This window comes from Heptranchias perlo, chromosome 9, assembly GCF_035084215.1.
Source record: "Heptranchias perlo isolate sHepPer1 chromosome 9, sHepPer1.hap1, whole genome shotgun sequence".
Lineage (NCBI taxonomy): Eukaryota > Metazoa > Chordata > Chondrichthyes > Hexanchiformes > Hexanchidae > Heptranchias > Heptranchias perlo.
The window spans coordinates 55,710,368-55,723,720 of NC_090333.1; the positions used below are offsets into that span (position 1 = coordinate 55,710,368).

Consider the following 13,353-nt stretch of genomic DNA (forward strand, 5'->3'; position numbering starts at 1 on the left):
CCAGAACTGGACACAATCTTTCAGTCAATTTCTAATCCGTTCCCAGGGTTTCCCCTGAATTTCTACAGCTTTAAGTTTAACTAATAGCCTCTTGTACGGAACATTGCCTTTTGAAAGTCAAGATACACTACTCCATAAGGCTTTCTGCAGTCCCCTTGGGATGTCACTTCCTCGCAGCAGGCTCTTCTCCTTCTGAATTCATGTTGACTGCTTTTTCTATGTTATTATTGTACAGATAACCCTCAAATTTACTCCTAATAATCAATTCCATTACCTTAGGCAGAATGGAAGTACGACTAATGGGTCTATAATTGCCTATGGCTGTTCTGTCACCATATTTGAATATTTGTACCACTTTAGCCTTTGTCCAGTGGTATATCCCCAGTGTCCATTGACTCTGCACAATGAGTATTAGTGTTTCACAAATATCACTACACTCTCTCAGCCTTTGGAGATAAATACCATCTATCCCTGGTGATGTATCAGTTCAAGTCCTTTTAGCCTTTCTAGGGTAACTATCTCATTTATATCAAAGTCACTGATTTCTTAGGTTCTCCCTGTTTGGGGAGTTTGCATGTTGCTTATGTCCTCCCTTGTGAAAAATTGGAAGAAGTTATCATTTAGAATACTTACTATTTTGTGTTCAATGCCAGGTTGAAACCTGTTTGCATCTTTTATGATTTTCACCGTTTTTCCAGCTGCACTCTTACTGTTGTGATACTGACAGAATTTGCTATTATTATGTTTGGCCTCTGCTACTATGCTTTTTTCAAGATCTCTCTTTGCCCCTCTGACCACCCTTATAATGTGTTTTTGCATGCCCCTTTCTCCCTGCCGGATTTGTATTTTTTTCCCCTTTGTGGAGCCAATTTTCATCTGCCCCCCACCTCTCGCCCCTCTCCCCTCCCCGTCGGACAGGAGTGGGGCAGTAACATGATGAAAATGGCAGTGCAGCACTTACTGCCGCGTTCTGGCCAAGGTCCCAGTCACCGTCATTTTAGTGGAGGTCGTGAAATGGGTGGTCCAGGTTCCCACCAGAAAGAGGCAGGGGCTTCATTAGACCACGCAAATCAGTTCCATTTCTATATGAAAGTTTTGAGACCTATGATGGAGCGATTAAAATCGGGGATGCGCAAGAGGCAAGAATTGGAGGAACGCAGAGATCTCGTAGATTTGTAGGGCTGAAGGAGGTTACAGAGGTAGGGAGGGCCGAGGCCATGGAGGGGTTTGAAAACAAGAATGAGAATTTTTAAAATCGAGGCATTTCTGGACCGGGAGCCATTGTAGGTCAGCGAGCACAGGGGCGATGGGAGAACGGGTCTTAGTGTGAGTTAAGATACAGGCAGCAGAGTTTTGGTTGAGCTCAAGTTTATGGAGGGTGGAAGATGGGAGGCCAGCCAGGAGAGCACTGGAATAGTCTAGTCTAGAGGTAACAAAGGCATGGATGAGGGTTTCAGCAGCAGGTGAGCTGAGGCAGGGGCAGAGACAGGCAATGTTATGGAGGTGGAAGTAGGTGGTCTTGGTGTTGGAGCGGATATGTGATCAGAAGCTCATCTCAGGGTCAAATAGGACGCCAAGGTTGCAAACGGTTTCAGCCTCAGACAGCAACCAGGGAGGGGGATGGAGTCGGTGGCTACGGAACGGAGTTTGCGGCAGGGACCAAAGACAATGGCTTTGGTCTTCCCAATATTTAGCTGGAGGAAATTTTTGCTCATCCAGTACTGGATGGCAAACAAGCAATGTGACAAATGATAGACAGTGGAGAGGTCGAGGGAGGTGGTGGTGAGGTAGAGCTGAGTGTCATCAGCGTATATGTGGAATCTGATATTGTGTTTTCGGATGATATTGCCGAGGGGCAGCACGTAGATGAATAATAGGAGGGGGACAAGGATAGATCCTTGTGGGACTCTGGAGGTAACGGTGCAGGAGTGGAAAGAGAAGCCATTGTAGGTGATTCTCTGGCTATGACAGAATAGATAAGAATGAAACCAGGCGAGTGCAGTCCCATCCAGCTGGACGACAGAGGGGAGGCGTTGGAGGAGGATGGTGTGGTCAACCATGTCAAAGGCTGCAGACAGGTTGATAATGATGAGGAGAGATAGTTTACCATGGTTACAGTCACATAGGATGTCATTTGTAACTTTTATGAGGGGTGTTTCAGAACTGTGGCAGCGGCGGAAACCTGATTGGAGGGATTCAAACATGGAGTTGCGGGAAAGATGGGCACGGATTTGGGAGGTGACAACAAGTTCAAGGACTTTGGAGAGGAAAGGGAGGTTGGAGATGGGGCGGTAGTTCGTAAGGACAGAAGGGTCAGGGGTGGGCTTTTTGAGGAAGGGGGTGATGACAGCAGATTTGAAGAGGAAGGGGACAGTACCTGAGGAGAGGGAACCGTTAACAATATCAGTTAACATGGGGGCCAGGAAGGGAAGTTAGGTAGTCAGCAGTTTGGTAGAAATAGGATCGAGGGAGCAGAAGGTGGGTCTCACGGTCAAGACGAACTTGGAGAGGGCATGACGGGAGATAGGAGAGAAACTAGAGAAAGATGCAAGTTCAGGGCTAGGGCAGGGGGGAGAGATAGGGGAAGTTTGGTTTGGTGGGCTGGACGAATGGAGGGAAGCAGCAGAGGCAGCTGAACGGATGGTCTCAATCTTAGTGACAAAGAAGTCCATGAGCTCCTCATACTTTTTGTTGGAGGTGAGGGTGGAGCTGACAGGGGAGGGGGGTTTAAGAAGACAGTTTATAATGAAGAGAAGCCGGGCGTTATCTTTGCATTTCAGGATGGTCTTAGAATAGTGAGCAGTTTTGGCAGAGGGGAGCAGGACCCGACAGTGCTTTATGTAGTCCAGCCAGATCTAGCGATGAATGGATAAACCAGTTGTCTGCCATAAATGTTCAAGCCTGCATCACTTGGACTTAAGGGAGCAGAGATAAGGGCCATACCAGGGGGAACAACTAGGGTGAGAGAGTAATGGTTTTAATGGGGACAAGGGCATCAAAGGTGGTGGTGAGGGTGTGATTGAGCAAATCGGTTGCTGCAGAAATGTTGTGGTGAATGGAGGGCCAAAGGCTAGACAGTTGGGAATTTGAAAGTGCCATTGTAAGTGACTTGGGGGAAGATTTTTTTTCAGGGGCGGAGACAGAAGGAAGTGGGGTTGGGAGGGGGAAGGGGGATGTGGGTGGAGAGGGATACAAGGAAGTGATCAAAGACAGCCTTATCCGTGATTGACACGATGGGTCTAGAGAGGCCACGTGAGATGGCAAGGTCGAGGGGGGGGGCCGTGAATATGGGTAGGGGAGTTTATATGGAGGAAGAGATTGAGGGAGGATAGGAGGGCAGTGAACTCAGAGGAGAGAGAGCATGATGAGTTGAGATGGAGGTTGAAATCACCGAGGTTGAGAAGTGTAGAGGCTGAGGGAGGAAAGCAGTGAAGAGATCTCGGTGAGAAACTTGGCGTGGTACGTGGGTGGTCAATAGAGAACGAGGATTTTAAAGGAGAGGCAAGAGGGGTGGAACCAGGTGAGATGCTCAAAGGAAGAGAAACTTCCCTCATCAAACAGCAATTAAACTATTAGGATATTTACAGTATAGAGACTTTGTGGCCTTAAAAGCACAGGCTAATTAAACATAGATCCACCTTAGCAGCAGAATAATACGCCATGTGTTGCATGTTATAGTGCTCCTTTCATTATAAAACAGCATATCATCTGACTTATTGTGAGCAACACCATAGGAAGTCAGCTAGTACAAATAGACATACCAGATTTGCTTCAAAATTATGGAGCAGAGCAGTTCATGGAGTGATAGTGTAAAAGCCAAAGAACCTGGCTACTTAATTGGGTATTTTAGAATTGAAGCATCCATTTAGATAGCTGGATTTCAGTTCCCACACTCTGTGACCTTCCTCTGAGAGGGTAACTGTTGCATAGAAACTTAATAATGTCAGCTTTGCAGTTCAGTCAATCAACAAAAAGAATATAAAGTAAATTATTGACAGAAAATCCCCAGATTTTAAGTATAATACAAATTGCTATAAAGTGAACCAGAAGCAACCACCTGTTTTCCAGCTGAGAAAGGCTGTACTTACCATAGACGTTGAGTTTGAACTCTTTGAATTGTTTTCCTGCAGCATTCACCGCACTGCACTGGTAGTGGCCCTGGTCAGCTAGACGTGCACTCTTTATATGTAGTACCTGCCCACCGTTTCTTACCTCCATGTTAGGGTCACCTAGGAACAAGAGCCTGCAGTACAAATGAGGCAAATGTTGCATTTAGTACAAAATGAAGATAAAATTTTAATTTGATAATGTATGCTTTCTACAAGATAGAGGACAGAAGGATCTTCCAAGGACAAAATTAATATTCAGCTACTAATGTGTCTTGTGTGACATATCTGCTAAAATTATACCCCATGTAAATTGCAGCACTGCTGCTGATTAGAGCCCTGACATTTATGGCTGCACTGCAGTGTAGATAAGGCAGTATTGGTGCTGCTGGAGGAGCACACAAATAGCTCAAAGGGCAGCAGATGTGAACTGCTAATACTGGCTAAAGCCGTCATTTTTTTTTAGCTGTGAAGTTTTCTCTCACTGGCCGATATGGACCTCACTTGACCAACAGTCAAAGTCATAATTGAGATTATCAAACAACAGCGTTGTTGGTGGTATTTTTGAAGCAGTTCTGTATTATATCCAAATTTGCTCTCTTGCTCAGTTTCTTTCGTATGCAATGAAATTCACAAACTTCATACATGTTTAAGGAAAACTGCACTTTGTTCTGACGGTTGTTTGATTAATTATCTGATTCATTATAAAGATGTGAAATTTGAAGTAATTGTTTCCCTGACTGAGATGGGAAACGATGTGAGTTCATCAGATATTCTTACTGGTTCTACGGACACAAAGGGAGTCACTGGATTGGACCCAAGTCACGTCTCCAGTATTCAGCTCCTCAAAATCCTCAGCTGGTCTCCATTAACCCTCTCCTTCAGTGGAAGTGGTACAATTTTTACAATGTCCATTTACACATAAAGCTATGAAAATATCACTCTTGGTCCAAACATTGTGGTGAACAGATGAGCCACATATAATAGAAACACTTTAAAATAAATCAATATACAAAATAAGCTCCAAAACGGCTTTATTGTTAATTCTGAAGCCAAAACTGATATCTAGTGGATGTTATTTACAGTTTTGTTTTCTATTCCTTGCCCTCACAGACATGATTACTTGTGACTGCAAATTTTCAGATCACAGGATGTTTGAAAGAAGGAACCTCAAGGTTTTACCAGGAAATAAGTCTTGGGGTTCAACAGGCATAAGCTTTTGGATTGGAAGCATATTAGGCATATCCACATTTTGCCATGTCCAAAATTGGCTAGTGGCAGGACAGGAACAGGGCAGGGAGTGCGATCATGACCAGAGTTCTAGGGGTTAATTTTCCTCTGCCATATGCCCAGGGAACACTTGCTCCCTTAAGCTGGATCTCTGCCCCTTTTGTGTTGCCTTTATGTTTCCATGGTTTCCTTGGAGGCAGGCTGATTGTTTGCGCCCAAGCACACATAAAGATCCAAAGATCATGCAAATGAGGTGAGAGTAATGTCTACACATTTAGCACATCATTTTCCTGAGTCTCTGCTTCATGAAGGTCTGAGTGGAGTGGCATGCATAATTAGAAGGCCTTCGTACCTAGCCCCCTCAGATTGGAGGAGCTGGGAAGGGCAGGCAGCAAAGCCTTGAGGTTGAAAAATGTAAGTGCCACCTTTTTTCCAGGACCAGCAGTAAAATTACTGGCTGCTGTTTGTGAACATGGCAGGAAAAAGTGCTTACCTGTTGTCTTTATACCACTGAATGTTGGGAAAGGGAATGCCTTTGACTTTACATTCCAGCGTTGTTTCCCGATTCAGAGTCACTGAGACTTCACTTGGACTGCCAGCACCTGTTATACTTGGTGGGACTTGGGGAGGGAGGGGAAAATGAACAAAGAAAAGTGCAGAATGCATTTAAATGGTATGAACACTGAGACTGAGAGATGGTTAGATTGTTTATAAATGTAGAGAAACCTAGGTGAAGGGGGAAAACAGGACATTGCTGAAGTTGCAAAGAGTAGGATAGAAGATGAAATAAATCAAGCACTAGTGATTAAGTGAGATGAAGTTTAGGGTCTTAAAATTTGTGGATTGCAGGAGGATGGGACATCCAAGGGAGGTTAGGGATTCCATCGTTTTCGGGTCCTCTGAAGGAAAGAATTAGAGTAAGAGACTAATACCAATGGCTTTATAGGTCAATATTTTTTTTTTGCTGAGGTCCAGCAGCCTTAATCTGCTCCATTCAATAACAGAAAACATGAAGAATTACCAAAGAATATCCATTTTCCTTTATTAGTATAGAAAACAGATAATGTAAAGGTTTACATTCAAATAAATCGCATACCACTCTTAAATGAGCAGGAGCTCTGTATGGTTAGCCCAGTGATTATGTTAAACTGGTACGCAAAAGAACGTAGGCCACTCTCTTTGGGCTCCAGGAATTTTTGTAAATATCTTATGGGTCCAACACCGCTCTTTGACTTTAACTTTAAGAAGAATTCCACTTTTTTGAAATCACAATTTAAAAACATTTGCAGGGCCATGGGGAAAGAGCAGGGGAGTGGCACTCATTGGATGGCTCTTTCAAAGAGCCGGCACAGGCCTCCTTCTGTGTTGTAAGATTGTATGATTCCATGAACTAGCTATCACAACAGATGCTGTGAATGCTGCTTTAACAGCCAAGTTATGACATTTTGTTTTGCTTGGATTATAAATTGCTGCTTAATAAGGGAGTGCCACTGTCAGTAACACTTTTAAAATCAAACAAATTAATGAGCTTGACAATACAACAGAGCTGTATTAAAATTAGCAGCCATGAAACCATTCACCAGGATACTTTGGTGAGGTTATAATTTCAGGTGGGTGTGAAAGTTCTCTCTCATTGTCCGGTTCAGTAACTCCTCTAAACCACTTCTCCCAGTTAAGGTCATCAGGACTAATCACTGAACAAAAACAATTCAAAAGAAACCAAGAAATGAACAGGATAAAAGATGTCACAATTCTTGTAACTATTTTTAAAAAGAAGTTGTGATGTTAAAACTCACTTTTTGAATTGCTCAAAATAAAAATAAAATATCCCAATGTTTGAGCTATTATGTTAAAGAATATTACTGGTGTCAGTTATGGAGTGGCTGGTTCAGCATCTTATGTAGTTGGGGAAAAAGCCATCCACAGGCTGTTCTTATAACTGGTTTCAGAGCAGCACTGGTGAGGCTTGGGAGCAGGTTCCTCACTAGTCTTTGTGTGGTGTGGAGAGACGGAGGAGGAGTTGGCGGTGGGGTGGGGTGGGGGGAGGGGGCACGGTGAATGGGAATAAGAAGGGCAGATGTTGAGGGGTGCGGAGAGACCAAGAAGGAGTCAAGGGTCATTGTACCTTAAAAATTAGGGAATCTTGTATTAAAAAAACAGAAATATTGTGTAAAATTGTTCTTTTATTAACTAAAAGAACATTTACAATCCACAGTCTCCCTCAGCTGCTTCAACCTAGGGCGCAAATGAGGTCCTTCTCCTGTCCCCTGCACAATTTAAGTCCCTTATATAAAAAAAATGACTCTGGACTGTAATTGAGTGACTCCACCCAAAATGTTCAGGACTGTGCAACTGTATGAGGCCCCCAATGTATGTGTCTACAGGTATCATGTAATCTATAACATAGCTTATATTTTTTTTATTGTTCCATGACTGAGAATGTGCGTAAAGTTTTGTACAACTCAATTTGAAAAATCAAATCATCAGTCCATTAGTTCAGATGGATTATGTGTATTGAAAAAGCATTTGAGGTATATGACATACAATGTTGGTTGCAGACAGAGAAGTGTCTAATGACTTAATTATTCCCTGGTATTTTAAATCTATGTCACCTCACCTAGCACTTCCAAGTTGAAGTTCTTCTCCGCAGTTCCGGCAATGTTGATTGTTCGACAAGTGTATCTCCCTGTGTCACCGGTCGTAGCCTTGAGCACTCGCAGTGTTTTTCCCGCATTTAATATCTGTATGACTCTGCTGCCCCCAATCTGGAAGATACATTATTTTGGAAGGGTATTTTACCATGAAGAGTTTGATATTCAGATAACAATATCTTAAAATCATTTACAAGATTTATAAAATAGGTAATTAGTAACAAAAGCCAGATTTCCCCAAATTTGTTTCTGGCACCTTTTATTTCCAACCCCACCATGTGCTCGTCTACTCACTGTGATAAAGGGTAAAAATTCACTCATTTCTGGCTCTATATATTGTTTGGGGCTATAGGATTTGTAGATTTCTCAGTACTAACTCCTGTGTATATTCATATTATTCATGTCTGATTCTGTATAACCTTAGTTCCAAGTCCTGTACATCTATGTTTTAAACCAGGTGTATTCATAAACTTGTTGGGCCTGAGGACCACAGTCCTAGGTAGCAACTTGAATGAAGGCGACTCTCATGAACATATCATGGAACGACCCACGTGTTTATTTATTTCAAGAAAAAGACACTGCATTTGTTAAATCACTCACTCTCACTCTCCATCCCCCACCCTGAAACTCCAGCTCCAGGAAAATGCCAGAGCTGACAGGTTGTGAACAGAGGCACAGCAACACATGAAACAAGAAGTTTGGTGAAGGCCACAGGCAAGGAGGATGTGGACTGCAAGTGGCCCTTAGGCCATATTATAAGTATCGGGGTGGTTCTCACCATACATAACCATAAATCACAGAAGCTATTTTTTATCCTGCAGCTCAATTTTTTAAATTCATTCTCAGGATATGGGCGTCACTGGCAAGGCCAGCATTTATTGCCCATCCCTGGCTGCCCTTGAGAGGATGGTGGTGGGCAATATTGCCTATTATGCTATAATTCTAATTTTAACACAGAAATCCTAATTTCCTTAGAATACTCAACAAATGCCTTTGTGTTTTGAATATTTTGACAGTCCTCTAATCTTTCTAAGACAACAAGGAGTGACACCACATACAGGTATTCCATCTTTGTACCAGGAGATGATGGGAGCAGGGTGACCTGACACGTCACAGAAGAGGCTGATGGGCTGATTCATGACCACAGATACATTGGCTGGTTTTTCATTATCCCTGATTTTAGGAGGGACTGGAAAAAGAAAGAAATTGCACAAATTAAAGATATTTCCCCTGGTAAAATTCAATCAAATTTAAGAGTCATTTTATACATTGTTAAGTAACTGAAAATTACTTATCAACAAGCTGTGAGAAATGTGTTACCATTTCCCAGTAGCAGTGCTGGCTAAAGCAGAGGTTAATTTGTGACCTGTCTAATATTTCACTGCATTAATATTAATATTTTTTTTAAAATTCATTCTCTGGATATCGGCGTCGCTAGCAGGGCCAGCAGTTATTGCCCCTCTCTAGTTGCCCTTGAGAAGATGGCAGTGAGCTTTCTTCTTGAACCGCTGCAGTCCGTGTGGTGAAGGTTTTCTCACAGTGCTGTTAGGAAGGGAGTTCCAGGATTTTGATCCAGTGATGATGAAGGAATGGCGATATATGTCCAAGTCGTGATGGTGTGTGACTTGGAAAGGAACTTGGAGGTGATGATGTTCCTATGTATTTGCTGCCCTTGTCTTTCTAGGTGGTGGAGGATGTGGGTTTAGATGTGCTGTCGAAGAAGCCTTGGTGAGTTGCTGCAGTGCATCCTGTCGATAGTACGCACTGCAGCCATGGTGCACTGGTGATGGAGGGAGTGGATGGGATGCTGATCGAGCGGGCTGCTTTGTCCTGGATGGTGTCGAGCTTCTTGAGTGTTGTTGCAGCTGCACTCATCCAGGCAAGTGGCGAGTATTCCATCACACTTGTGCCTTGTAGGCGGTAGAGAAGCTTTGGGGAATCAGGAGGTGAGTCACTCGCCGCAGAATACCCAGCCTCTGACCTGCTCTAGTAGCCATAGCATTTATATGGCTGGTCCAGTTGAATTTCTGGTCAATGGTGACCCCCAGGATATTATTGGTGGGGGATTCAGTGATGATAATGCTGTTGAATGTCAAGGGGAGGTGGTTAAACTCTCTCTTGTTGGCGATGGTCATTACCTGGCACTTGAATGGCGCAAATGTTACTTGCCACTTATCAGCCCAAGCCTGGATGTTGTCCTGGTCTTGCTGCATGCAGCATGTATTGCTTGATTATCTGAGGAATTGCGAATGGAACTGAACATTGTTCAATCATCAGCGAACACTTCTGAGCTTATGATGGAGGGAAGGTCATTGATGAAGCAGCTGAAGATGGTTAGGCCTAGGACACTGCCCTGAGGAACTCCTGCAGCATTGTCCTGGGGCTGAGGTGTTTGGCCTCCAACAACCACAACCATCTTCCTTTGTGCTAGGGATGACTCCAGCCACTGGAGAGTTTTTCCCCTGATTACCATTGACTTCAATTTTACTAGGGCTCCTTGGTGCCACACTCTGTCAAATGCTGCCTTGATGTCAAGGGCAGTCACTCTCACCTCTGGAATTCAGCTCTTTTGTCCATGTTTGGACCAAGGCTGTAATGAGGTCTGGAGCTGAGTGGTTCTGGCGGAACCCAAACTAGAATTAGAATATATTATTATAATAGTACTGTACCAAGTTACATTACAGTTGTTAAAATGTGATATAAGCAAACAAAACCTTACAGCACTTGCAAAGCCCCCTCCTGCTTTGACTTGTTCATACCTGTCCTATTTTGACCCTGCCAGTCATAATTCTTAAACCATTTGTTAAGCTGGAAAACTAGCCTTTATCAACCAATGAAAATTCAATTTTTTGGAAGTTGCTTACACTGCCAAAATACACTGAGAGAACCAGGAGGAAGAAGATTTGAATTAAACAAGTAAAGAAAGAAAGAACTTGCCTTTCACATCCTCAGGATGTCCCAAATTGCTTCACAGCCAATGAAATATTTTTGAAATGTAGTCACATTGGAACACAGGCAAATGTGGGAGTAAATTTGCTCACAGCAAGGTCCCAAAAACAATAGTAAGATAAATGAATTGATGATCTGTTTTAATGGTCTTGGTCGAAGGATAAATGTTGGCTGGAACACTGGGAGAATTCCTTTGCTCTTCTTCGAATAGTGTTATGGGATCTTTTACATCCATCTGAACAGGCAGACGGTGCTTCGATTTATTGCCTCATCTGAAAGACGGCACCTCTGACAGTGCAGTACTCACCGAAGCGTCTACCTAGGTTATCTGCTCAAGTGTCTGGGGTGGCATTTGAACCCGCAACATCTGACTCAGAGGCATGAGTGCTGCCACTGAGCCATAGCTGACACTAAAATTTTAAAGTTGCTTTTAAAATTAGACAAGGATAGATTAGATAGAAAATAAAGTAAAATTAAATGGGTTCAAGTTGAGCACCCATAACAATTATGAATGACATATTTTTAAAATCAGTGTCCAAGTAAGGTTCTGGACCCTTTGGATTGGATAGGGTTAACATTCTGCTTCTATTGGTTTGTAATCTTCCTGGTACCTACCGTGGACCTTGAGTTGATATTTTCTCTCTGTTGTTCCAGCCTCATTGACTGCCACACAGACATACTCTCCATTGTCATGTGGTGAAACAGTATCAATAAGCAAGGTCCCATCATCCAAAATGGAAACACCTGGCTCGCTGCCAGTCAACTCTCTTCCATTACGTAACCACTTAATTACCGGTTTCGGGATACCTAATAACACAGGATTACAATTCACTTGAAAAAAACACTCTCTTTTTAAAAAAATCTGCAGATACAAAACAAATTACCGTGCAGTAAATGGCCACAATTTAAAGAGAACTCAGTAGTTATCGTGGAATAATCTTTTATGGGCAAATTGATGATGCCTGCACTGTGCAATAGTCATCTGACATTACATCAAGCTAGTATAGGAGAGAAAGAAACACTAATAACATTATGGTGCAGAGTCTTCCCATGGAAGGAATTTTATAATGTTTTTACAGAATATTGGAAAGGTAATCAAATGTGCTTTCATGATAATTATAGCAAGGTATTAAAGTGCATTTTGATGGCTTAAAGAGCCCAGGATTTCAACTTAAAATATTTCAGTTGTTACATTTTGTCTTAACATTTAAAAAATTGTTATCTAACCACATTAGGTTTTTAATAGGACTGTACAAGATTGATATTTCTTGGGTCAAGGTGCATTACAGATTACATCACATTTGTAAATACATGCATTCAGGGTCTGACACAGTTCAGTACATTTGTGTGATGTTAATCACTGACAGAGTTGGTGTGATTCCTTGGCAGAGGGATACAATGAGCAATGAGGTCGGAACTGGAGGCTTATTGGAAGCAGGCCTTGGTGATGGGCATACCCACTAGGAGTATAACAGGGAGTTCATTTAACTAAATGAGCTAAACAATTGTAGGAGAATTGTCCCTCGTTCCTGAATTTTCTTGGTAAGTTTACAATAACACTATGGTATTAACACTATATTGCAATCCTCACTGTATTACAACAGCCCAATAAGCTCAAATGTTTGCTCAGATTAAATGTTTTGAATGTCCAATATATTTAAAGTTACACTTCAACCCTGCTTAGATCAAACATCTATTGACTGAATTTTTAATCAATTTTCACCTTGTGATAACCTTCCATTACCGCTCACTGCCTTTTCTAAAACTTCAATCAGGGTTTTCGCTGCGGGCCTTACCACTTCCACAAATTTCTGGCTGCAATCTCTAAAATTTATGTTCCTCTAGGTGATGAGATAACATGACAGCTGAGGATGGGCCAGAGTCACACCAGGTGACCAAATTCATGCACAAGCTGCTTAGCACTGGCACTGACTCTGGTCGGCGGCCACTGCAGGATTGGTACTGACGGGGATAATTGTAATCGCACCCAAGACTGCAAGCAAAACACTTCACTCGGGAGATAAATAGGCAAGGAATGGGAATCACGGTAACCTTCAATTAGAAGGAATCTTACAACACCAGGTTATAGTCCAACAAATTTATTTTAAAATCACAAGCTTTCGGAGATTATCCCCTTCGTCAGATGAAGAAGGGGATAATCTCCGAAAGCTTGTGATTTTAAAATAAATTTGTTGGACTATAACCTGGTGTTGTAAGATTCCTTACATTTGTCCACCCCAGTCCATCACCGGCATCTCCAAATTCAATTTGGAGGACAGGGCAATATTGGTCATTGACTCTATCATAGGTGCATTATGATCAGTTGATCAAACCTTTGTCTCCTTTGAAAGGGTAGTACCTTATCATTGCAAAGTACTACAGTCTTGTAACTCTACCAATGCCTTATGAATGACAGT

At 42.5% G+C, this 13,353-nt stretch overlaps 1 protein-coding gene across 4 annotated transcripts in view; it reads right to left on the minus strand.

Moving 5' to 3' along the window:
• Positions 1–13,353, minus strand: part of hmcn1 (hemicentin 1) — a 505,541-nt gene that overhangs the window by 203,079 nt on the left and 289,109 nt on the right. For all 4 annotated transcript variants that reach the window (XM_067990488.1, XM_067990487.1, XM_067990489.1 and 1 more), the window contains 5 exons: positions 11,552–11,743; positions 9,046–9,176; positions 7,954–8,101; positions 5,830–5,956; positions 4,089–4,243 (listed from right to left, as the gene is read on the minus strand). In XM_067990488.1, coding sequence (XP_067846589.1) covers positions 4,089–4,243; positions 5,830–5,956; positions 7,954–8,101; positions 9,046–9,176; positions 11,552–11,743 — 753 coding nt within the window. The remainder of the gene's footprint in view (positions 1–4,088; positions 4,244–5,829; positions 5,957–7,953; positions 8,102–9,045; positions 9,177–11,551; positions 11,744–13,353) is intronic.